This window comes from Prunus dulcis, chromosome 1 (assembly GCF_902201215.1).
Source record: "Prunus dulcis chromosome 1, ALMONDv2, whole genome shotgun sequence".
Lineage (NCBI taxonomy): Eukaryota > Viridiplantae > Streptophyta > Magnoliopsida > Rosales > Rosaceae > Prunus > Prunus dulcis.
The window spans coordinates 42,235,514-42,258,354 of record NC_047650.1 but is presented as its reverse complement, the minus strand read 5'-3'; the positions used below and the strand labels follow the sequence as shown (position 1 = coordinate 42,258,354).

General features: G+C 37.3%; 4 protein-coding genes across 9 annotated transcripts; all 4 read left to right on the top strand.

The window, feature by feature from the left end:
- Window positions 1-5,862: 5,862 nt before the first annotated feature.
- On the top strand, window positions 5,863-10,801 carry LOC117613826. 5 transcript variants are annotated; one of them, XM_034342414.1, is made up of 3 exons: window positions 5,863-5,945; window positions 6,748-6,809; window positions 9,430-10,801. In XM_034342414.1, exon 3 carries the CDS (start codon window positions 9,443-9,445, stop codon window positions 10,529-10,531), a length of 1,089 nt encoding a protein of 362 aa, XP_034198305.1. In that variant the 5' UTR covers window positions 5,863-5,945; window positions 6,748-6,809; window positions 9,430-9,442; the 3' UTR covers window positions 10,532-10,801. The 5 variants fall into 5 exon arrangements, with proteins under 5 accessions (XP_034198305.1, XP_034198303.1, XP_034198304.1 ...); XM_034342412.1 differs by having other exon boundaries at window positions 5,870-6,162; XM_034342413.1 differs by having other exon boundaries at window positions 5,870-6,274.
- Window positions 10,802-11,438: 637 nt separating this feature from the next.
- LOC117620527 (ribosomal RNA small subunit methyltransferase-like) lies at window positions 11,439-13,714 on the top strand. 2 transcript variants are annotated; one of them, XM_034350612.1, is made up of 3 exons: window positions 11,439-11,751; window positions 12,118-12,434; window positions 12,775-13,714. In XM_034350612.1, exons 2-3 carry the CDS (start codon window positions 12,126-12,128, stop codon window positions 13,486-13,488), a joined length of 1,023 nt encoding a protein of 340 aa, XP_034206503.1. In that variant the 5' UTR covers window positions 11,439-11,751; window positions 12,118-12,125; the 3' UTR covers window positions 13,489-13,714. The 2 variants fall into 2 exon arrangements, with proteins under 2 accessions (XP_034206503.1, XP_034206512.1); XM_034350621.1 differs by having other exon boundaries at window positions 12,113-12,434.
- A 1,543-nt stretch (window positions 13,715-15,257) lies between these two features.
- LOC117614798 (50S ribosomal protein L20-like) lies at window positions 15,258-17,778 on the top strand. Its single transcript, XM_034343704.1, has 3 exons — window positions 15,258-15,374; window positions 15,614-15,820; window positions 17,428-17,778. The coding sequence occupies exons 2-3, from the start codon at window positions 15,635-15,637 to the stop codon at window positions 17,617-17,619; spliced, it is 378 nt and encodes a 125-aa protein (XP_034199595.1). The 5' UTR covers window positions 15,258-15,374; window positions 15,614-15,634; the 3' UTR covers window positions 17,620-17,778.
- A 1,466-nt stretch (window positions 17,779-19,244) lies between these two features.
- On the top strand, window positions 19,245-22,463 carry LOC117616010 (probable anion transporter 5). The gene is made up of 2 exons (XM_034345207.1): window positions 19,245-19,535; window positions 20,504-22,463. Exon 2 carries the CDS (start codon window positions 20,748-20,750, stop codon window positions 22,074-22,076), a length of 1,329 nt encoding a protein of 442 aa, XP_034201098.1. The 5' UTR covers window positions 19,245-19,535; window positions 20,504-20,747; the 3' UTR covers window positions 22,077-22,463.
- Window positions 22,464-22,841: the final 378 nt, after the last annotated feature.

Sequence of the window (22,841 nt, the reverse complement as noted above, 5' to 3'; positions counted from 1 at the left end):
GTGGGAAGCACATCCTTGGGGAGGAACTCCACATCAATTGGAGTTTTGCATAAAGAGATATTGCCAAATTACTACAGAGTGTTCGCATATTTACATCATCTAAAGCTTGATGAAAATTGTTAGTGATGATTATTCATTCGGTCATTTACTATATCTAAATCTTCCTCCAATATTTGATCAATGTTCGGATGGTTCATGTGAGATTTGTTGCTATACTTTTTTTGGGATTGAGAACTTTTTCGAGAAAGAGTTAAACATAAAACGGAGCTTTTGGAATGCATTGAATATGTTGTCGGAGATTATGTACCCTTTCTACACACATTATTTCTTCCTAATTTATCCTAACTAACCTAAACCCATCACACACTTTATTTTTTTACACTCTATCGATAACTCGTTATATTACTAAAACCCATCCCATCACAAACCCGTATCGCAAACTCGTATCGCTAAACCCCATTGAAGACCCGTGTATTGCTAAACTTCATCGCACAACTTCTCGACAACGACGCCACTAATCCAGGGTCGTGAAGAACGCAAGGTTAGCCTTCGATTTTGATTTGTAATTTTATGTTTCTGAGTGATATTTCAAAGATTTGATGTGTTTTAAAGTATAAATATGTATTCATAGTTGTGATTTTGTTAAAAATGGATGAATGAGTTTGAACCTGGCCTTACTAAAATAGCCCTAACTTTCGATGGGTTACCACCGAAATCATTGCATTGTTTTAGTGGTAGTTTAATGAATTTGTTTCAATGTTTCAGTGGTTGTCTACCGAATTTATTTCTGTTTTATAGTGGTAGTCTACTGAATTTGTTACTGAGATTATACCTAATATTGTTTTTCAAATATGAAAAGGACTTGTAGAAGTACTATTGAGGCTGCATCATCTCGACTTGATAGAGAGCGTCCTAGACCCTCAACGAGGAGACTTAGGGCGGCAAGGTTAGCCTCTCAAGAGGATTAGCCCCAACGTGGTCCCCCAACAGACCATGCTTCTCTGTTGAGCATTCATACTAATTATTAAACAAACAAAAAACATAATTAATTAATTCTTTAATGGAATATAAAATGTTAAAATACATTTTAAATGGAATTGCTACGTAATTTTTGCAGTTGCTTTTTGCTCGATGGAACCCTGTACAATTTAAATGGCACGATGGATGGAAATTCTGCAGTTGTAGTCGATGGTAAATCCTAATACAATTAGAAAACTATCATATCTCTTACCAAGCTATAACCAAATTGGGAAAATAAGAGTAACGTCTCTCATTTTAAGTCTCAGCAACATTTGCTTTCAACCCTAGCTCTTTCACTTTCTTCTTCAATTTTTTCATTTTTCTTAGACTTTGCTAGTTGCTCTAGACTTGTTGTTGTATGGCCACTGTTGATGAGTATTGGAAGGTGTTGGGCGATCCTTATTACGCCACGCAAATCCTCCAAGTCTTCGACTTACCGAAAACCGTCGAGAAATCTCAGTTATGGCTAGATATCAACGCCACTGTCACACAAATTGTTTTGCCCTTGATTTTAGATGACAAGGAGGATGTGGAAGACCACTACAAAGTAATGATGTTAGAAGACAACCATATGGGCCAACCCACCAAAAGCTTTAATCACAAGGACAAACTCGAGATTGACTTCCTTATGGAGAACATCGCCAAGTCATCAGTTTTGAACACCATATTTCATGGGTTATCCAAGTCAATCCACGTCAAGCATGGTCATCCAACAAAAGAATTGTGCAAATCCATCACCAAAATAATTAAGCGCTCGCTCAATTTCTTTGTATCATTTGTGCTCTCGAATACACTTCTTAAAAACATAAGACATTATGAGCAATGTCCTTGCCATAACTATGTCTCTATATTCGGTTTGCTTTTTAGTGAGGTAGTGAAGCTCTCCTTTGGTTTATTTTCAGGTGAAGCAATGGAGGCTGATCGTGCCATCATAAGCATTAGTGAGTGGCTGTCATAACCAAAATGGATAAAGGTACCCTTAACAATCTCAAATGCTTATGGCTAACAACAAGTATAAGTGTCAACTTTTCGCGGTCTCCCTTTGGTCTGTAACTTATGTTTGGTTCATTAAGCAAAGTAGAACTTATTTTTGGTTCAGTAAGCAAAGTAGAACTAAGGTTCATTAGCTCTTTGAGTATCATCTGGAGTTATCTCTTCTTTTCATCATCTTGTTGCTCATACCACATATTGAATCTTTGTAATTGCGACTTTCCTGGTGAAGTTGTATCCTGACTACTCTTTCATACATTGATAAGATCTAATTTCCTTCAATGTGAATGCATCCCATCAAGTAGGATTGGTACACCACGATCTCTCTACACCACATTTTCATGTGTACACGGTAATTGGTGGGTTCGACGAATAGCACAACCACATGATAGAGCATCCACCTTATCCATCTCAAACATGTTTTAAAATAAATTACAAAGTTAACTATGTAGGCCATATATGCACATGCAATAAGTAAACTGAATTTACCTTTTTTAACTCGCACACAATTACACTCAAAACTGTTATAGAAACAAACCTACTAACTCTCTCAACTCCGGATGTTTGACCATATGTTGAATAAAACATCGACTCTTTTCAAAATATGCCTTAATATTTGTGTGTTCCAGCTTTAACAATGAGTGAATCTACCCACGATCCCTCAAACTTAAGTTAACTTGAGCAAAGTTGTCGCTTCAACTTTGCATGTGCAATTTTCGCTATAAGTGTATATCCATGTGGCCACAAACCTATCCTTAAATGGATTTAATCAATTGTCATGTTTGTATTCGAGAGCCCTTTTAAATTCACTAAACTTAGACTCAATCTGTCGCAAACAACGCCAATATTCCTCCTCCGTTTCTAAACCAAACAAAGTATTCTAAGCCCCATTAAATTGCTTCCTTTGTTTTAGGGTCCCAAATAACTTCTTACAGTTTGCAAACACTCCTTTATTAATATGTCATACACATAATAAATGTTGTGTACTTGGAAATATAGACGTAATGGAATTTATGAGTGCTAACTCTCGATTGGTGACAATAACACTAGAAAGACAATCATCATCCAACAACCTCATCAATCTAGTTAATGCTCATGTGTAATTGTCTTCTTTCTTGGCATTAATATACACATAGGCAACAGAGAATTTCATATTAGTAGATGTCACCCCAACAATTTGCAATAGTGGGAAACGATACCTATGAGTTTTATAAGTGCAATTCATGATAAATACATATGGAAATGCCTGCAAAATCTCAATCGTAATAGGGTGTATCCAAAATAAGTCAATTACAATATCACCAAATGTCTTATACTACTCAATAATATTGTGTTCGGACAACTTAGTAAGCAATTGTTGCATTTATGTTCCCCCATCAAATTCTTTGGTTCTATTTCGGATCTTAGCATTATATATTGTCTTAATAGTTGAAATATTCATTGCATCTCTTTCCTTCACAATGACCGAAATATCTATAGGTTTTACCAAACTCTTAGACATGTCAACCAACAAGACATTCTCCTCTTCAGAAAGTTGCCTTACAAATGAATGACCTTAAAGATATTCTGAAACAACATGGTTATGTGCTCTGTAAAACTTCCAATCATCCTCATCATCAGTATTGACACCTTTTGTTAAGAATGGACATCCATATTTCTTGGTACTAGTGTCCCTCGAACACTTTTTTGTATCAACATTTGCAGCTGACATTACACCATTTGTCTCGCTAGACTTGCAAGACTCATATTTACTGTTGCCCTGACCTTCAAAATCAGACCTTCTAATAACAATTACAATATTATTCATTTTTCCTTATGCACAAGTCCATCTAATTAATGCATCTCTAACTTTGAATATGTACACATTAAACCCATGTTATTTGAAGTTAAAGTTTGAAACATTGATGCCACGTAAAAAAAAAAAAAAAAAGATACTCAAAATGATTACCTCGCAAGTTATGAATTGATCAATATAGTCCATTACATATTTTGTTCCAACATTGTTGCCTTCAGTAGCAGTGTCACCTTGTTCTTGTTCCTTCAATATAAGTAAGGTCAAAATAGTTTACATTAAATTTGTGATCGACAACAAGTTATTTAAAAAAAAAATTACATTTCGATTCGTCGCCACCAAATAATAGGTAAGATTCGGTCATACGATACCAAACCCCTTTCCACTTTACAGTGGACCTCTACTACATCTAAAGTTAACAGCCGATCAAATAAAATATGTTTAATGTTTTAGTGGAATCATGTTTGGTACTCGTCTGCCGCACGTAATCAGTGACCATCATGCAACCCTAAACTTGGAAAATGCCAAAAAATTAACTCACACCTCATTCGAAGCCTCCCTAACTTCAATCTCACCCTTATAAATAAATACTATGTATGTTTTCACCAATATAAGCGTATAAATCTTGTTAGAGTTGTAGGAAGATATGATGGTTTGTGAAAAAAGTCTAACTAGGGTTGCAGGAACGTATGTGTGTGTATTGAGTAAATTTAATTTATATTTTAAATGTTTTTTTAATTCTTAATCTATATATATAAAGCAAAAGGCAGAGAATGGTGAAACATTCAAAATACCAGAAAATACCCTTGGATAATGCAAACATTAAGAATTGAAATTACTAATTAAATGAGGATAATATGGTAAATTCACACTTTTCATATTAAAAAAAATAAAATAAAAAGAATAATCAGATAATGGATCCTATTTTTATGGACCACAACTACCCATTATCTTTTTTAATTTTAAATAAATTTAAAGTAAAAAAAAAAAAAAACCTCTCGCAGGTGCGGAAGCACGTGCAGAAAGGCTAGTGGTAATTATGGCCAAAGATAAAATAAGTTATTCATGTTTAAAATCACCATTCTCCATCTCTCTCTCTCTCTCTCTCTAACATTTCTCATGCCCCTTTTGCAATCATAAAGAACTCTTCTAGATATTTTAAATTCAATATACTCCTCATGACCCATCTTGGACGAGTTAAAATTATTTAGGAGCCATTAGCGATATAAAAAAAACACCTACATTTCATTTTTCAATCACATATTGGTGGATTATTCTCTATTATTTAGGTTGAGAATTGAGGTATTTTCTTGGTCAAAAAATTCTTTATTTTTCTTGAGTTTGTTAGAGCATTTCTAATTGACCCGTTAAATGATTGGTGGTATGACAAACGGTAACAATTGAAGCTACTTAGAGATCCAATTGAGTTGTCATTACTGACATGGAAAAGAAGGTAGCAAAGACGTCAAAATTGACTGCAACATACTGGAGGCGTTATTTCCTTGGTATGAATTTTTTATTTTCTTTGGCCCCACTTAGCTTTGATTACTGTTTGTTGTCTTTAATCAGTGCCATCGAATTTTTTTATTCTTCTAACCCCACCAGCTTTTATTGTTTTTTAAATCCATTAAAAAATAATAATAAAATAATAATATTTTTTAACATTTATAAAGTATTGAGTTATACAATATGTCAAATAGCCACATCATTCATTAAATTCAAATTAGTGTTTGTATTTGACATCTCTTAGTAAGTTTATGTCACAAAATATTAAAATCTGGAAATTGGACGAATAATCAATCGAATACACGAAAGTTCGGAGTGACAGAGTCATAGATAGCTCGTAGGGTCATAGGCACGTGAAGTTTTGGTTAGGAACCAACGCCAGAACGTGGACACACATTTACCGTACAGCACAACGGCACGTGACATCGTGACTAGCTTTAAACCACTGAAATGGAGCGTGCTCCGCATTCTCCATAGCAGCACGTGTATGTCAAACTAAAGCAGCTGCCCCACGTCTCCTCTCTCTCTCCTCTCTCTGTGTGTCCAAAAAATGGTCTCAAATCACAAAGAGAGAGAGAGAGAGAGAGAGAGAGAGAGAGAGTGGCGTAGAAATGACTCGAACTCAACGAAAAATTTGGTAATTGCTTTTGCTTCTTTTTTCGTTGCCCCTCCCGCCCTTTGCTCCCTCGCTTTGTCTCTCGATTTTTCCGCCTAAGCTTTCGAGTTTCTGCTCTCAAACCCTAATTTCCTTTTTCTCTCTCTGTTTCTCTCTCTCTCACTCACTCTTTCTCAAATCCAAATTTCTTATCCATGTGCTATTACGTCGTTGGAGTTTGAACACTTGCATATATCTGGTGCGATGCTCTTTCAATTTCTCTGTTATCGAATGTTTTTTCCTTGTTCGTTTCTTGAGCTTGAGAATCTGTTTGGTTGCCGAGAAATGGAAGGGAAACCACGGAAATTACAGTCAGTTGCCTAGTTTCATCTCTCTATCTCTTTTTATTTTTATTTTTTAAAAAAAATTGGAAATTGGAAATTTGGTTTATTCTTTGCTTGGAAATTGAGAAATCAAAAGTCCTCTGTTGGGGCAGCTCAGCCTGGCACGACTTTAATTTTTAGTTCTTTTTTATAGCAAAATTTCACGATTTGGGTTTGCGTAATTTCCTTTGCTCTCTCGGCCTTCATATATGTATATAAGATTTTCACTTTTTCACTTTTTATCTCTTGGGATTTTTAATTATTCAAAATTTTAATTTGAATATTAATATTGTGGATCTCTCTCATATGGATAAAGGTCAGGTGCCATGTGCTTGGGTTCCATGATTTTCCTTATTATTTGATTAATTTATTAACTGTCTTCTTGCGTGCTTCATTGATTAAACACGTTAGTCTGTATAAATCTCTGACCTGGTTTTGTTTCTCTTTTAATTGTATTTCAGATGCACTTTAGTCTCCCCAACTAACTTATCTTGGATCCAGAATTGCTCTGACTGCGACAAAGGTAAGGCTTTCGGGTTTCAGTTTGGATTAACAAGATTATATCATTAGCTGGAATGTACATTTTTCTGGGTATGATTGGCTCGTTCATGGGGAAGCCATTTTTGGGTAATTTATACTACTTTGGTATTTCATTACCTCGCCCATCTAAGGTTCATACTGGCGTATATGCAATTGTGTGTCTCTTCTCTTTGAAGATTCAATTGAGTACTGGATAATTTGATCTCCTTCAATATTATGATCTGAGAGTTGATCTCAGTGTTCTTTCTTCTTCTTCTTTCTTTCCAAATGGTTTGATTGTTGATCTCAACGTCAAGGGATGTTATCTTTGTTTTTTTTTTTTTTTTTTGGGGTTATATTTATTATAGTTTCAGTTATCTTCTTGGTATCGCATTCAATTGTTACGGAGCAATTCTTTGAATTCAGACCACAAATAGGGATCTTTAGACCATAAAGCGTTTCTATAATTTGCTTGCATATACTTGGGCTGGTTGAAAGGAGTTATGTATCTTTCCAGAATTCTACTGAGACTCTAGGCATTGCAGGAAATAAGAAGTAAAAAAATGAGACTTCTAGACATGTGAAAGTGGGATGGGATAGGAATGTTCTGTACACAGTTGTACCTCAGTGCCAGCTATTTGCTGCGTCTCAGTATTTCATTTTCCCAAACATGGAAAATGTTACTCCATGTGGTGAATCAGATGGCTATTTATGTTTTAGATGCAACCAGTGGGGAAGTTTGTGTTTCTAGGGTCCTGAAACCATTGGAGTCCGCTTAAACCAGTGTATATGTATAACTTTGGTCTTGTGCATTTTGGGATGTCAAGTAAGCATATTGAGGAGGGGAGTGCCTTCTCCTACAGGCTACAACAGTTTGTTCTACTTAATGTGTTATATCTGGTTTATGGTTTAGAACTTAAGAGTGTTGATCTCCTGAGAATTACAGTTCTGTCACTAGGTGGAAAAGATTCTGTGACTTCCAATCTGTTCACTCTGTGAAATAAATTTATATAAAAAATCGACCTTAAACCATAGAGGTCTGAAATGTAAAATATTGTAACTTACAAATATTCCAAGCAGATCCTTACATTGGCCCACAAAAAGTTTTAAAACAAACGCTTGTCAGTGTCATGCCCACTTTCATAAATTGATCATGTCAGAACCTTTTAAAGTAGTTTGCTGCAATTCCTATTCCATGTTAATCATTTCATTATCTGGTGTATTCAATTTTGGAAGGAAATGTTGTCAGATTTCAAAGTGATGCCTGATTCACTAGATTGATATAACCTATGATATTCTGGAAAAATGTTGAATTTCAACTAGTTTACTCACTCTCCTCTTTCTGCAATCCTTGGATTTTTTTTTTTTTTGGATTACTATATACTGGCTGTCAATTTTTCTTTGCCTTTATTTAAACCTTAATTGGGAATGTCTGTAGGAAGGAAATGATGCCAGATTTTGAAGTGATGCATGATTCACTAGATTGATTCCACTAATATTCAGAAGAATGTAGAATTTTCAGACCTTACTTGCAATGCTTGAAGCTTTTCACATTAGTACTTTGCAACATTTACAGCCTGTGAATTGTCTTTGGCTTTTATTCAAGCTTTAATCTTGAGATATGTCTGTTTCCCGGTCTTGCTAGATTGCAGAGTCCATATTAAGTTAACCAGCGTAATAGTTTGCAACTAATTAAGTCAGGAGAAATTTGCAATTTGTCAAGCAAGGATGCCTCTGTTTTATATCAGGATTGAAACGACTGTTCTGGATGGTCTAAATGGCCATAAATCAGTCTTGTCCCATCTCTTGAACTCTATGAAGACACATGTCCCCTGAATGTGGTCAGGTGAGACGGATGAGGGCACTTGTTTCTTTGTTTTTTTGTTTTTTTGTTTTTACCTGCCCTTGTGAATGGATATACATCCATATCCTGTTCTCCACCTTGTTACTTAGAAGTATACTATATTAGGAATTGGAATTTTAGAGGAAATTGCAAATATGCATTTCTGGGGTAAAGGGGGATGTATAGTGAGAACCTTGGTCAATCCCAACTGAGATTACTTGATGAAGGAGATAGTATGAAGTACTAATTCTTAATTTTTATTATTTTGATAAATGGGGTAGGGGAGATTCAATATTAGGACCTGTTCCAACATTGGAAAGAAAAGTACCACTAGACCAAGAGCTAGTTGGTTTCCAAGAGTTTTCAGTGTCTTAAGATTCTCTCACTTGGTATCTGATTCTTTTGTTATGAGGACTCAGGATTCCCTTTTTCTTTTAATAATTTTGGCCAACTATTGATATTTTTAAGTTTCAAAGCTTGTCAACTAACTCCATCTTCTGTATGTGCTGCTTTGTATCCATTGTGAGGCGTGTTCCTCCCCAGATAACCAGTTCTAATAATTGGTGATTCGTCTTGTGGTTTATTTTTCGGATGCAAGGTTCTGATTTCTTGTTATTCTTTGAGACTTTGATAATTGTTGCACAGAATTGGCATCTGCAGTAGTAGGATGAACTTTACTCTACCAATGTTGGTGTGGAAGTTCCTGGTGTTCTGTCTGCTGTTATACGTGTGTGTGTCTGGATTATGCTGGTTCTTATAGATTTTGCAATATGGTTTGCAGGTGAAGCCTGAAAATGGCAAAAGGTAGCAGGGGACGACGCAGGATTGCTTCCCGAAGATACAGACCAACTCCATACCCATTGCGCTCTAATCAAGATATATTGGAGGATCTGTGCCCGAAGAAATGCTCCAGAGATTTGGAGAAAAAAGACTGGGATGATGCAACATGTTCTGTGTGCATGGAGTATCCTCACAATGCCGTTCTTCTCCTATGTTCCTCTCATGATAAGGGTTGCCGACCCTACATGTGTGGAACTAGTTTCCGGCATTCCAACTGTCTTGGCCAGTACAAGAAAGCTTATACCAAAATGGTGTCATCTGATCATGGACAACCATTGCTTGGTTCCGATAACAATCCAATTGTGCTACCAGATTCTGAATGGCCAGCACAGAAGTGTGAAATCTCCGAGCTTGCATGCCCCCTCTGTAGGGGAAAGGTGAAGGGCTGGACTGTTCTTGAACCAGCACGAGATTATCTAAATGCAAAAAAGAGAAGCTGCATGCAAGAGAATTGCTCATTTGTCGGAAATTACAAGGAGCTTAAGAGGCATGTGAGGGCAGAACACCCCTCTGCACGGCCGCGTGAAGTGGATCCAGTACTCGAACAGAAATGGAGAAGGCTTGAACATGAGCGGGAGACGGATGATGTGATCAGCACAATACAGTCTTCCATGCCAGGGGCAATGGTTTTTGGAGATTACGTAATAGAAGGAAATAATTATGGATTTGATACGGACGAAGAGGATGGTGGTTTCGATGCGGAAGCTGGGGAAAGGAATGGAGGATTTGGGTTGGGCTTTGATGGTAATCTGGTGAATGTCTTTTTCCTATTGCATGCATTTGGGTCATCAGGGACTGGGCGACTGAGGCAGCCTGAGAGGGCATTGCACCACCCATCGGACGGTAGTGCAGTTGGCATCCGGCACAGCACTCCTATTGGTGGTTCGGATTCCTCAGATCAAGATGATGAGAATGACAGTAATGGTGATAATGCTGGTGGTGGTATGTCATTGGTGAGTCGACTCCGCCGTCATGGCAGGGTGTTGTTGGGACGCTCTGGGAGGAGACGAAGGCGTAGAGAAGGAAATAGTGATCAAACATAAACTGAATCGTGGTAAGAATGGGGGGAATTTAGGAAACCTTGCGTAGGCACACAAATTTTAGGAGTGATTTGCACAAAAACAAATAAAAGAAGTTATGATTTTTAACTTTCTCGCATTTGCATTGGATTTAATTGTCATTTAGAAAGCTGGGAAAAAAGGAAAATGGAGATGATGGTTGTTCCTTTTCCCTCTGTTGTGTAATATATTTTCAAATGTAATTTTTAACTTCCCTTTTACCTTAATGTATGAATATAAATTTCCTTCGGTGTATGTGATATTTCTGACAGAACTCGGCCTCTCTCTCTCTCTCTCTCTCTCTCTCTCTCTCCTACCACTGATTTTTCTTTCTGTCTCTCTCTCTCTTTATAATTTGGCCAAAATAAATTAGGTTGAAGCTTTTGGTTTGGACCAATCACTGGAAGGAGCTTCATCTGATAGAAATAGATTCAATTACCTCAAAAGCTTTGAATAAATGAATGAATGAGGTCTGCAACCTAATAGCCTTGCAACTTCCAATGCATGGGCGGTTACTCGGGGAAGAGATAAGGCGGCTGACTTTGCCTTGGAAATTTGGTGGTATTTTTGTATGAAAAAGCTTGGACACTTTTCTTCGTTTTCTTTTCTTTTTGGGTAATTACATAATGTACAAAAATGCAGTTTTTCAACTATTATTCTATTAATTTTTTTATAAATGATTAATTTAAAAATAAGGAGACCTTCGACCAGTGTCCAGGCTTTTTGGTTGGTGGTGCGACCCCATGGAGTTGCCCACCAGCTGCTCGACGGAAGTCCAGAGAAGGCGCGCAGCTTGACTTTTTTTAATTAAAAAAACAGCCTGGGAAAACCAAGCCCATTATTATAAATTCAAAACTAGCCCATTAAACTCACCGACAATGAAAAGAGGCAGCCATGTGTTGGGACACTAAACCCACCGCTTCACTGACAGCAGGCTAATAACAAAACGGTGTGTATTGTTTATTAGGGCAGCAAGACGAGCCAGACATCGTCTTCTTCGCCAGGGCTCCTCTGCAACTCAGAAAACTCTTCGCAAGGCTAAGCTAACATATCTACCTATTTGTTTTGTTGGAAAATTTTGGGCCGGTAAGCAGCCCAGCCTGCCCCCCTGTGTAGAACCATCCCTTGCAGTCGCTCTTATCTCCACTCTAGCCACCCTCCTCACTCCTCACCTTCAGCCACACCCTGCCGCCGCTGCTAGCTTGGTAAATTCTTCTTCTTCTTCTTTCTCTTCCTTTAATTGAATTTTTTATTCTCCTTTTTTTTAAATTTAGGATTTAGGGTACTTATATGATAAAATAAATAATAAAAAATTAAGGATTTTGACATTACAGACTTGTGTGGTGGAAATGTATGGGAAGAACATTTGCTTCTATTGGTTGTGCTTTGATGTTCAGTGAGTGCCATTTCTTTGTATTTGTCAATTGTAATAGCTTCTGAAAAGTGAAAACTATAGAGTCTAGTAGTCATTGAAGATTCAAAGGGGCAGCGAAACTTTTAACATAATAAGGACAGTGAAGAGACTTCTTTTTATAGTTCAGTTAACAACTTTGGGCTTCTTTTTAGTGTAGGCGCATCAATGGCGGGAGGCAAGACAAAGAAAGAGAAGGCGAGGCCAGCAGGGCACACGCCTTACCAAGGAGGCATATCGTTCCACAAGTCCAAAGGACAGCACATACTCAAGAATCCGTTACTTGTGGACTCCATAGTCCAGAAGTCAGGTATCAAATCCACCGATGTCATCCTAGAGATTGGTCCTGGTACTGGTAATCTCACCAAGAAGCTTCTAGAAGTTGGTAAGAGGGTCATTGCTGTCGAGATTGACGCTCGAATGGTTCTCGAGCTGCAGAGACGATTTCAGGGCACTCCTCACTCCAACCGCTTGCAGGTACCACGTTTTTCGTGCTTCTTTCTCAAATTTTTTATTTTTTCAACCCAAATGGTTCTTGAATGGTTATTGAGTTGTTATACTCAGTTCATAAGTTGATTCCGTTTGTATGTTGATACCGAGGATTGCTTATCCTCATGATTATCAATATAAACCATTTATATTTAAAAAAAAATCATTGCAATTAGCGTTTCAGTGAATATGATAATTTAGAAAGTGTGAACTATTATGCCATGAAGGAATTCTCAAATTCTGTTGTATGATATGTTATGCATGATGCGATGTGTTGTTGATGATTTTCATTGAATACAAATAGAGGATTTGTTTGCTATGTCCACAGGTTATTCAAGGAGATGTGCTAAAGACTGAGCTTCCCTATTTTGATATATGCGTAGCAAATATCCCTTATCAAATCTCATCTCCCCTCACATTCAAGTTATTGAAGCACCAACCTGCTTTCAGATGTGCCATTATAATGTTCCAAAGGGAATTTGCAATGAGACTGGTTGCGCAGCCTGGTGACAAGCTCTACTGTCGTCTTACCGTCAACACGCAACTCTTGTCTCGGGTCTCCCACCTCCTCAAAGTTGGAAGGAACAACTTTCGCCCTCCGCCTAAGGTAGATTCCTCTGTCGTTCGAATTGAACCCAGGAAACCGCCTTTTGAAGTGAACCAAAAGGAGTGGGATGGCTTTTTGCGGATCTGTTTCAATAGGAAGAACAAAACGCTTGGCTCAATTTTTAGGCAGAAAAGTGTCATCAATTTACTAGAGAAGAATTACAAGACCTTGCAGGCGCTTAATCTTGCACCAGCCCAACAAGGTGCCTTGGAGGATACTAATGATGTGATGGACTTTTCAGATGAGGACATAGAGATGGATGATGATGGAGTGGAGGATGGTAATGCAGAAGGGGAGGTATCCGAATTCAAAAAAAAGGTTTTGAGCGTGTTGAAGAAGGCTGGTTTCGAAGGGGAGAGGTCCTCCAAGCTCAAATTACAGCAATTCTTGGACCTGCTTTCCGAGTTCAACAAGGATGGTATACACTTCTCCTAAATTGGAACCCAAACGTTTTGTCTGTTAAGATTATACCCAACCCAATTTTGTTAGGTTTCAAGTCTTTCTCTTGTTTTATTTATTTTGGTTTTTAATGTTTTATAAGAGGGTACGATTGGATAATTTAGTTAGGCATGTGGATGGTTTTCCAATTCTCCTTTCTAATGCATCTCTATCTCCACCTCTATTATTATAAGGACAGTTACTCCTCCTCGTGTTGAGATTTTATTTGAAGTTTGTTGCCCTATTTTTGAGAGTTCGACGGAAAGGAGATAAAATCAAGAAAATGGGGGGTTTTTTTGGTTTCTTATTGCTTTAGGAACCTGGTGAAACAAAATCCTAAGGTCATTTTCTGAAATGCTAACGTCGTAGCATCCAACAGTCACCGTCTATGGCAACAGGAGCCCAGAGTTTGTAACATCATGACGGTAACCACCTCCATTCTCAACCATTTTAGAAGTATGCTCATCTTAGAGGTAACCTCAGAATGTTGCTGCCGGAGAAGATGTTTGTAAGGATTGTATTTGTTGTATTGTTTGGCTCCTCCTTTTTTTTTAACAAAAGTTACAAAACCGTTGTAATCTCCTTAGAAATTTAAGATAGCTTCTAGGGTACATTAAGTGGTTACTGGTTTCCAAAGATCTACACAGGTAAGTTCATTTGCACCCATTCACACGGGTTGATACAAGCTGAAACACAGGAAATTTGTTGGTATTTTTATTTTCGGTTGAAAAAGCCTGGGACACTTTTTTCTTTCTGTTTTGTTTTGTTTTTTGTTTTGGTAATTATATAATGTATAAAAATGCCGCCCCATTTTTTCAACTATTATTCTATTATTTTTTTTTAAAATGAGTAATTCAAAAATAAGGAGACCTTCCATTCCATACAAACATTGCATTTGTGATGTACTTAGTTTAATAAGAAACAAAATTACCCAACAACCTATTTCAATGGACTTATAAAGACTATTGGTATTAGAATCGCATTTTGATAGTGTGTGAGAAACTTTTCGTCTTGTAATTTAAACTATCGCTTTACGTTTGTACTAAAAACAAAACCAAAAACGAAGCAAGCCTCTTTGTTAAATTCCATGGAGACTAGGTTGAATTTATCCAAGGTGTTAAGTTTCTTATACATGCCTGATGCATTTTGTAAGATTGAATAACGACACAATAATAAGAAGCGAAAAAATTCACAAAATAATCACTTATTACTAGTGACAGGTAGAGGAAGGAAGAAGTAAGAGAGAGATGGAGTCAGATTTGCTGTGAGAGAAATCAGTTGTGAGAGAAAGCAGTTTGGCGTTTGGTAAAATTTTTGTTAAAAGTGTTGTTGGTATTGATTTTATGCATAATTAGAAAATGATTGCCGCATAATCATTAAACCTAGCTCCTCTTCGAAACTGATTCCTGCATAATCAGAAAATGAAAGCACCTCATTAGCTACTTTCCTTTATAGCTTTCTCTCATAACAATTTTTAACAATAAGTGATTTTCTCACAGTTTACCAAACGGGTTGGGCTTCTCAAAATTTTTTAAAAATCAATTATTACCCCAAATAAGCAATACCAAACGGGCACTTAGAGGTGTTTGCTGGTCCACCAGCTGCTCGACGGAAGTCCAGAGAAGAAGAAGCGCAGCTTTTTTTTTTTTTTAATGTCTTAAAAAATAATAATAATAAACAGCCTACCAAAACGACATCGTGTTTATTAAAATGACCTGTTTAAAACCACGCCGTTTTGGGTCAGGACTTAAAAAATTAACAAAGTAGTTTTAGCTTCAGCATATTCAAAACCCTTCCAAAACCCCAATTCTGCAAATTGAGAGATTGGAGAAAGTTCCTTCGGACAGAGATTTCGAGTCTCGGAACGAATCCACTATTTGCAGGTTTCTCTGTTTTTCCTTTCAGTTTCTTTTTCCTCTGCAAGTCTGTTTCGTTTTCTCTGGTGATGGATTGTAAATTTGATGGATCAAGTACTCCTAAATTTACTACTGGATCCACTACTGTGCATTAGGGAATTTTCCTCTATGAATACTTGTCTGGCTTTGTTATAGGAGAAATGATAATTCTATGGCTGATTATGTCTTGGTGTTCTGTGTGTGTGTGTTTGTGTTGACCTTTTAAGAGATTAAGTGAAAAGTGAACAATGAACAAGGATAAGATATTCAAGTTAGCCAAGGGCTTCAGGGGAAGGGCCAAGAATTGCATAAGGATTGCCAGAGAGAGGGTGGAGAAGGCCTTGCAGTATTCCTACAGGGATCGCCGCACCAAGAAGCGAGACATGCGCTCCCTGTGGATCCAACGCATCAATGCTGGCACCCGCATCCATGGTGTATGTATCGAATTGTGTCTATTATCTTATATGTGGTTTGAGAGAATTATAGCAGTTTCGCATTCAATTGGTTTTGGACTTCAATCTAAGTTACCGTTTTCCTGCCACTGTTGTTTGCTATGTTTATATAGTTATCTTTATCCAGTTGAGTTATTCCTGAGTTCCTTTCTATATTGCCTACAACTTGGATGGAAAAGACTGAGAGAGAAAAATACATGTGAAGAAAGTGGATGATGAGTATTGATTTGCTCAAAGATTGTTATCTTGAGCAATAGGTAGCCAATCTTTGTGTATATAGGTGGTGGTATGGCGGTAGAGTAAAAAGGCCATCCTATTGTTATGGCAGTGACTCAATGACTCTGGTAATGTGGTCCTGTGACTGAGCCTCACCATAAGCCTCGCCATCAGTAGGGCATGTAGGTATGCTGATGTGGATTTTCTTTAAACAAAATGGGAAAGAACTTGTGTCAGGTCATTTTGGTTGGGGATAATTTCAAGAGACCTTTATTCCCAGCTTGCCTGTTTTCAGTCTGAGGTTGAATATCTTGGCTAGCTGTCCCTCTGGCATTCCTTTCAGTCTGAGATTGCGTTGGAGTCATATATTGTTGAAAATCATGATTATTGAAAATTATGGACTTAAGTTTTTCAATATGCTGCAGAACAATGAACTTTATATCAGTTTTTGTTGGTTTTAGGAGTTAAAGATGGGAAAACGAGAGACTATTTTTTATGCTAATGTATACATTTTCCTCATAGAATAGTAAGAGAAGCATGGGCCATCTACACATTGTCATCCTAACTGGGGTAGGGTCTTTTTTGTTAAGTTTTTTTGCCCTTTTGTCTAGAGGTTGCTTAAGCATAAAAGATCAAGAGGATTGTTCTTTCTCCAATATTGGTTAACATGGAGAGTGAATGTCTAAGAACTTGGTTAGTGAAAAGTACCTGGAGAAAAGTAAAAATAATAGCATGCGAAATTAAGGGTCCTCATTGGAATTCTTGGAATTGGTTACAAAGATTGTTAGCATGTAAATCCTGGCTGTGGTCAATGTTTTCAAATTGACTTCAAGTTTTTAGTTTTGGTTCTCATTGGAATTCATGGAATTGGTTACAAAGGTTGTTAGCATGTAAATCCTGCCTGTGGTCTTAAGAACTTTGCTCAATGTTTTCAAATTGACTTCAAGTTTTTAGTTTCGGTTCTCATTGGAATTCATGGAATTGGTTACAAAGGTTGTTAGCATGTAAATCCTGCCTGTGTTCCTAAAACTTTGCTTAATGTTTTCAAATTGACTTCCAAGTTTTTAGTTTTCACTTGAATATTCTCTGCACTAAAGTAGATCCAAATTATATTTTTATGGTTGGCTTTGGAACGTCTAGGAAGTTGGGGAAAGCTACAGCAGTTTAGATTAAGATGTAAGGAATCATATGTATCTTTCTGGACCTTCTGGTCTGAAAGAAGCTGTTGAGCTGTTGGATGGGTAGAAGCTGGAACATATTGCTGATTCGATGATCTTAAGCTATTTGAGTGTTTTTTTGCGATTTCCTGTATAATATTTGTTTTCTAGTGTATTCTGATCTCCTTTTTATTTGCGTTTTACTGCTGTCATCAGGTTAATTATGGGAATTTCATGCATGGGTTGATGAAGGAGAACATTCAGCTGAACAGGAAAGTTTTGTCAGAGCTGTCCATGCAAGAACCATACAGTTTCAAGACCCTAGTAGACATCTCTCGCACTGCCTTCCCTGGGAACAAGAACGTGGTTCATGCTCCCAAAAAGGAAGGCCTTTCAATGCTTGTGTAATTGGCCATTTAGTTAAATCCATCTTTGCTTAATATTTTAGTGCTTGTATGGAACAGAACTTTCTGAGTCTCTTGTTTTGGTCTTTTTGTCCTTTAGATTTTGATCAAGATTATTGCTTGTTAATGCAAATTTTAGTGAACCTGCAAGCATTTCTCTTTACTTCCTTCCCCACCTCTTTATCTGCACTGAGTCCACTCCATTCAGGTGGTTGTGTATGGCGTAGACGTTCGTTCATATCATGATCGCGGTTCCATACATATGTATTATGGGAAAAGATAATGAAGTATCTAGAGGAATCATAATAACCCGGTAAGCTGATAAACACACATTGTTTTGAATATATGGTGGGTTGGGTATGTTTGAAAACGGGTATTATAAACTCATAATTTGTGCTATGAGGCCTTGGCTTATCAACTAATCATTGATTGTCACGTGAAAAAGTTATTATGTGTGGCATGACGTGATTGATTAGGGATAGCGAAATAGTGTTATCTCCGTTTTACACTAGTGTTTCTTCTTAGCTATTGCTTTTGACTTTGAGGTTCTTTAGTTTTATTTGCCATCATGGCCTTTAATGAAGTATTCTCAAGAGTTGAGTAAGCACTAACTTTGTCTCAAAGAAACACAATTGAATACAAATACACTTTACATCTCGTTTTTATCATGTGAACTGGCAATACAAGGAAATAAAAGTTGCAAATTGGAGGGAAAATGGTGAGAATATGAGATGGCCTATTTTATTACTCATTTAATAATACTATTAATGGGTCAAGGGATACTACCTTATTCACCTAAGTTTAGTCCTTCGTGACATACACAACTAAACACAATCATAGAAAGACTTTCTACATCTAATTACTATTGTACAACTCCCAAAAAGAGAATCTCAACTCGAAATACAAAGAATCAGATCAGAATTTGGTAGGATTGTCTTTTGGATCTTCCTCCTAACTTGGGATTTTTCTTCAAAATTACAAACAAAAAAAAAAAAAAAAAACTTATAGTTTGACACGTGTATATAAACTTATTTTTTGTTTTTAATGAGTAACTTTAGTGCCAACAATGTCTAGTTCAATGAAAAAGGTCTTGACTTGCAGACAAGTGATCTCAGGTTTAAACCTCATGCATTGGATATGTGTATGTGAGAAACCACCTCTCTATCTTGTAGTTTAAATTATCGCTTGTACTAAAAAATAAAAAATAAACTTAAAAAAAACTTCACTACGTACATGGGATATAAACTCCACAAGATCTATATGAAATTTCTTTTGATTGCCCTGTATTTATTAGGCCATTAACTGCTTAATGGGATAAGAAATCATGACTAACGTGATATTCACCGCTTATCCGGTGATTGATTTGATCTTCTAATTATCCATATGATTGAACTGAACTTCTAACTATACATGTTAGATCGTGCAGGACTCACAGAGCCAACATGTTAAAGTGTCCAATATGTGTTCTCCTCTACGAACTTATGTAAAAGGTGTCGTACACTCTTAATCAATGCGTGATGAGGAGCTTGTTATTAGTTTCCCGAGTATCAGCTCGTGGATAAATTTCTTTTTATACTCTAAAATTGTACACGTGTCATTTTCTTACTGGGCGTAAAGTCTAGGCTACCACTTATTTAATTCCTTTGGGTCCCCACCCGAATTCTGAGACGAAGGGGAAAAGCCTAGACATAGACTGTAGTGTAGCCCATCCAGCCAATCACACCGAGCCCACCTGGCCTTAACAGCTCAGACCAAACAACACAATAAAAGATAGAAAGTCTACCCCAAAACAGCACGGACATCCCTCCCTACCATTTGCAGCCGCTCCGATCTCCACTCCAGCCACCCTCCTCACTCCTCACTCCTCACCTTCAGCCACACGCATGCCGCATTGCTGCCGCTGCTGCTGCTGCTAGCTTTGTAAGTTCTTCTTCTTCTTTCTTTATCTTTTTCATCTAAACAATTCTTCGAAATTCTTCCTTTTTTCTTCTCTTCTTCTTCTTCTAAACATTTCTCTCACATTCTTCCTATCTTCTTCTTCTTCTTCTTCTGAACTCTTCATTTCTTATGTTCTTCTTCTTTTAATCCTTCATTTCCATTATTTTTGTTCTTTTAATTGAATTTTTATTCTGCTTGTTTCTAATTTAAGATTTAGGGTTCTTATATAATAATAATAAATTAGGGATTTCAGGATTTTGGCATTACAGACTTGTCGGGTGGAAAATGGGAATAAAACTTGCTTCTATTGCTTGTGCTTTGATATTCAATAGCAAGGAACTGGATTTTGAAGTTTTTGAACTTGATCATTGAATGTCTGCTATTTCTGTGTATTTGTAAATTGTAATAGCTTCTGAAAAGTGAAAAATATAGAGCCTAGTAGTCATTGAAGATTCAAATGGACAGCGAAACTATTAACATAAGAAGAGACAGTGCAGGGACTTCTTTTATAGTTTAGTTAAGAACTTTGGACTTCCTTTTAGTGTGTACATGAATAGCTTTCTCAGTGCAAAGGCTGTTAATTTACTCATGTGTTTTCTTATAATAAAAAAGTGGCCACCAAGAAATGAAAGAATCTCATGGGTGTGATTAACGGGTTCTGTAAAATTGGAGAAAAACAAAGGAGGCTCTGTCGGAGTTTCAATTGAGGAAAATTGGCTTAAAACTTCGGCCCAACCCTCTTTTAAATACTGGGTCCATGCCTTCCTCAAAGTAGTCGTCGATCTTGTAACTTTGCTTTCTTGCATCTTGGAAGCCCCTTTGGTGTAGGCTTTTTCGGATATATGCTTTCTATGTTTGAAAAGAATTTGCAAGTTCGTTACTTGATTGTTTTGTATGTTGTTATGATGTCCAATTCAATCAAGTTGTTTACTTATCCTTTTCTGCTGCAGATTCCACCAACATATCTAAGCGTTTGATTTGTAATAGTGGTGAAGCTGCTGCTTTGCTCTTCTGAACCATTTCTAACTGAAACGTTAGCTGTTAAAAGTCAGCTCATCTAAAGACAGCACACATAATTGCTGCAGTTGATGACACTGTCGGAGTCGATTCTTCTAAAGAAAATTGAAAATTTTGGCTCATCTGAAGGCAATTTTGGCAATGTTAAGTACTTATTAATGTCACTAAGGGTGAAGTATGACGACAATGAAATTTCCAAAGCGTTACTTAGTCGTCATATTGACCTTCATCAGCACGTCCGTTTGCTATATAGAACGTGTCGGGTTTTCAATTGCATACACTGTTGCCGCTGATGCTGCTGGGGTAAATCAATCAAGTAAAGGCACAATTCTTTCTACATTCTATTATGGCTATGCTTGTTCACAAGTGCCTGGTGGCTGGGCAGCTCAGAAAATCGGGGGAAGGAAGGTTCTTCTCCTTTCATTTGTGTTATGGTCATTGACTTGTGCATTGGTTCCTTTGGACCCCAATCGAGTCTTTGTCATGGTGATTGCTAGATTGCTTGTTGGTGTTGCACAAGGTTTCATCTTCCCCTCAATCCACACAGTTCTAGCACAGTGGGTTCCACCACACGAAAGATCCAGATCTGTTTCTCTTACAACTTCTGGTATGTACCTCGGTGCTGCGGCAGGAATGCTTTTCCTTCCAAGCCTTGTAAAGTATAGAGGCCCCCAATCCGTCTTTCTTGCTGAGGCAGCACTAGGAGCCATGTGGTCTTTGCTTTGGTTTAAGTATGCCAGTGACCCACCTCGCTCTGAACATCCAAAAGCCACAGCTGCTGGTTTCGGGGAATCAATGCTGCCAATCAAAGGAAGTCAAAAGTTGAAACTAGAAAATGGAGGAAGTTCTGTCAGAACTGCCAAAATTCCATGGAAGAAAATTTTACTCAGTTTGCCAGTCTGGGCAATTGTGGTTAATAATTTCACGTTCCATTATGCTTTATATGTGTTAATGAACTGGCTGCCAACATACTTTGAATTGGGCCTCCAGCTTAGCCTTCAGGAAATGGGTTCTTCTAAGATGTTGCCGTATCTCAACATGTTTATTTTCTCAAATATAGGTGGGGTGGTTGCTGATCACTTGGTCACCAAGAGAATCTTGTCTGTGACTAGAACCCGGAAGCTCTTGAACACCATCGGGTTCATAGTTGCTTCTCTTGCATTGATGGCAATTCCCATATTCAGAACATCTGGTGGGGCTGTTCTCTGCTCTTCTGTGGCTCTCGGTTTCTTGGCACTTGGGAGAGCTGGTTTTGCAGTGAATCACATGGATATTGCCCCGAGATACGCGGGCATTGTGATGGGAGTTTCTAACACTGCTGGTACGTTAGCTGGCATTATTGGAGTTGATCTGACCGGCAAACTACTTGAAGCTGCAAGAACTGTTGATTCGAGTCTTTCAAGTGCAGAGAGCTGGAGAGTGGTATTTTTCATTCCGGGTTTGCTTTGCATTTTTAGTTCTTTAGTATTTTTACTATTCTCAACAGGGGAGAGAATTTTTGACTGAGATAGGCTTTTGCATGCGAACCTCTCGAAGCTCCTCAGTAGGTGTTCGGATTCTTCATTTATAATTGTTTGTGCAATGAGGCTGCTGATGTAGTGTAGCATATAATTGTTGCCGTGGGAAAACATATGAACTTAAAAGCTCCCATAAAAGATTGGAAATAGCAGGTCATATGTGGGGATTACAATGTTTGCTTAATAAGCTCTCTGATTGCTTCCAGCATATAATTCTTGTGTATGAAGGATAGATGAAATTAATAAGCTCATAAACAATCCGAAATGGTCAGTCTAGACCTGCAAATTATCGATTTTTATAATGTATTTGTTAAATTTGATTCCATCCCCATAACAGGTTTCATCTGGTTAATGGAATTGTTGTTTATTTGTGGAATATCCAGTTGTAATTGACAGACAATTGATACAATAAAAGAATTAGTGATGGTTCTATAAACTTGTGCAACTCTGTATGATGTCCAGGGTTAGGCTTCCTTTGATTTATTTTTTATATTTCAGATCGAACTTGAGGCCTCTTCCAACAAAGTGCATATCCCATTCTACAAGATTATGCTACATTGAGTTAGTTTCTCTGGAGTTTCGTACTAGTTGTAACTTTTGGTGATAATTTCGTTTGTCATTTTTAGTTATCATTTTTTAGTTAGAGATGGAAGTAAAGCATGTGGGGAAAAATAAAAACAAATCTTAAGAAACTTTTGTTTTCATTTGCATAAGCACTAGCCCCCTTGAACATGTGCCAATTGATTTTTTTTTT

Coding starts and splice junctions, on each gene's coding strand:
- LOC117613826 (XM_034342414.1), top strand. CDS start 9,443: ATGGCAAAAGGTAGCAGGGGACGACGCAGGATTGCTTCCCGAAGATAC.
- LOC117620527 (XM_034350612.1), top strand. CDS start 12,126: ATGGCGGGAGGCAAGACAAAGAAAGAGAAGGCGAGGCCAGCAGGGCAC. Junction 12,435..12,774: donor CTCACTCCAACCGCTTGCAG/GTACCACGTTTT, acceptor CTATGTCCACAG/GTTATTCAAGGAGATGTGCT.
- LOC117614798 (XM_034343704.1), top strand. CDS start 15,635: ATGAACAAGGATAAGATATTCAAGTTAGCCAAGGGCTTCAGGGGAAGG. Junction 15,821..17,427: donor CTGGCACCCGCATCCATGGT/GTATGTATCGAA, acceptor TGCTGTCATCAG/GTTAATTATGGGAATTTCAT.
- LOC117616010 (XM_034345207.1), top strand. CDS start 20,748: ATGACGACAATGAAATTTCCAAAGCGTTACTTAGTCGTCATATTGACC.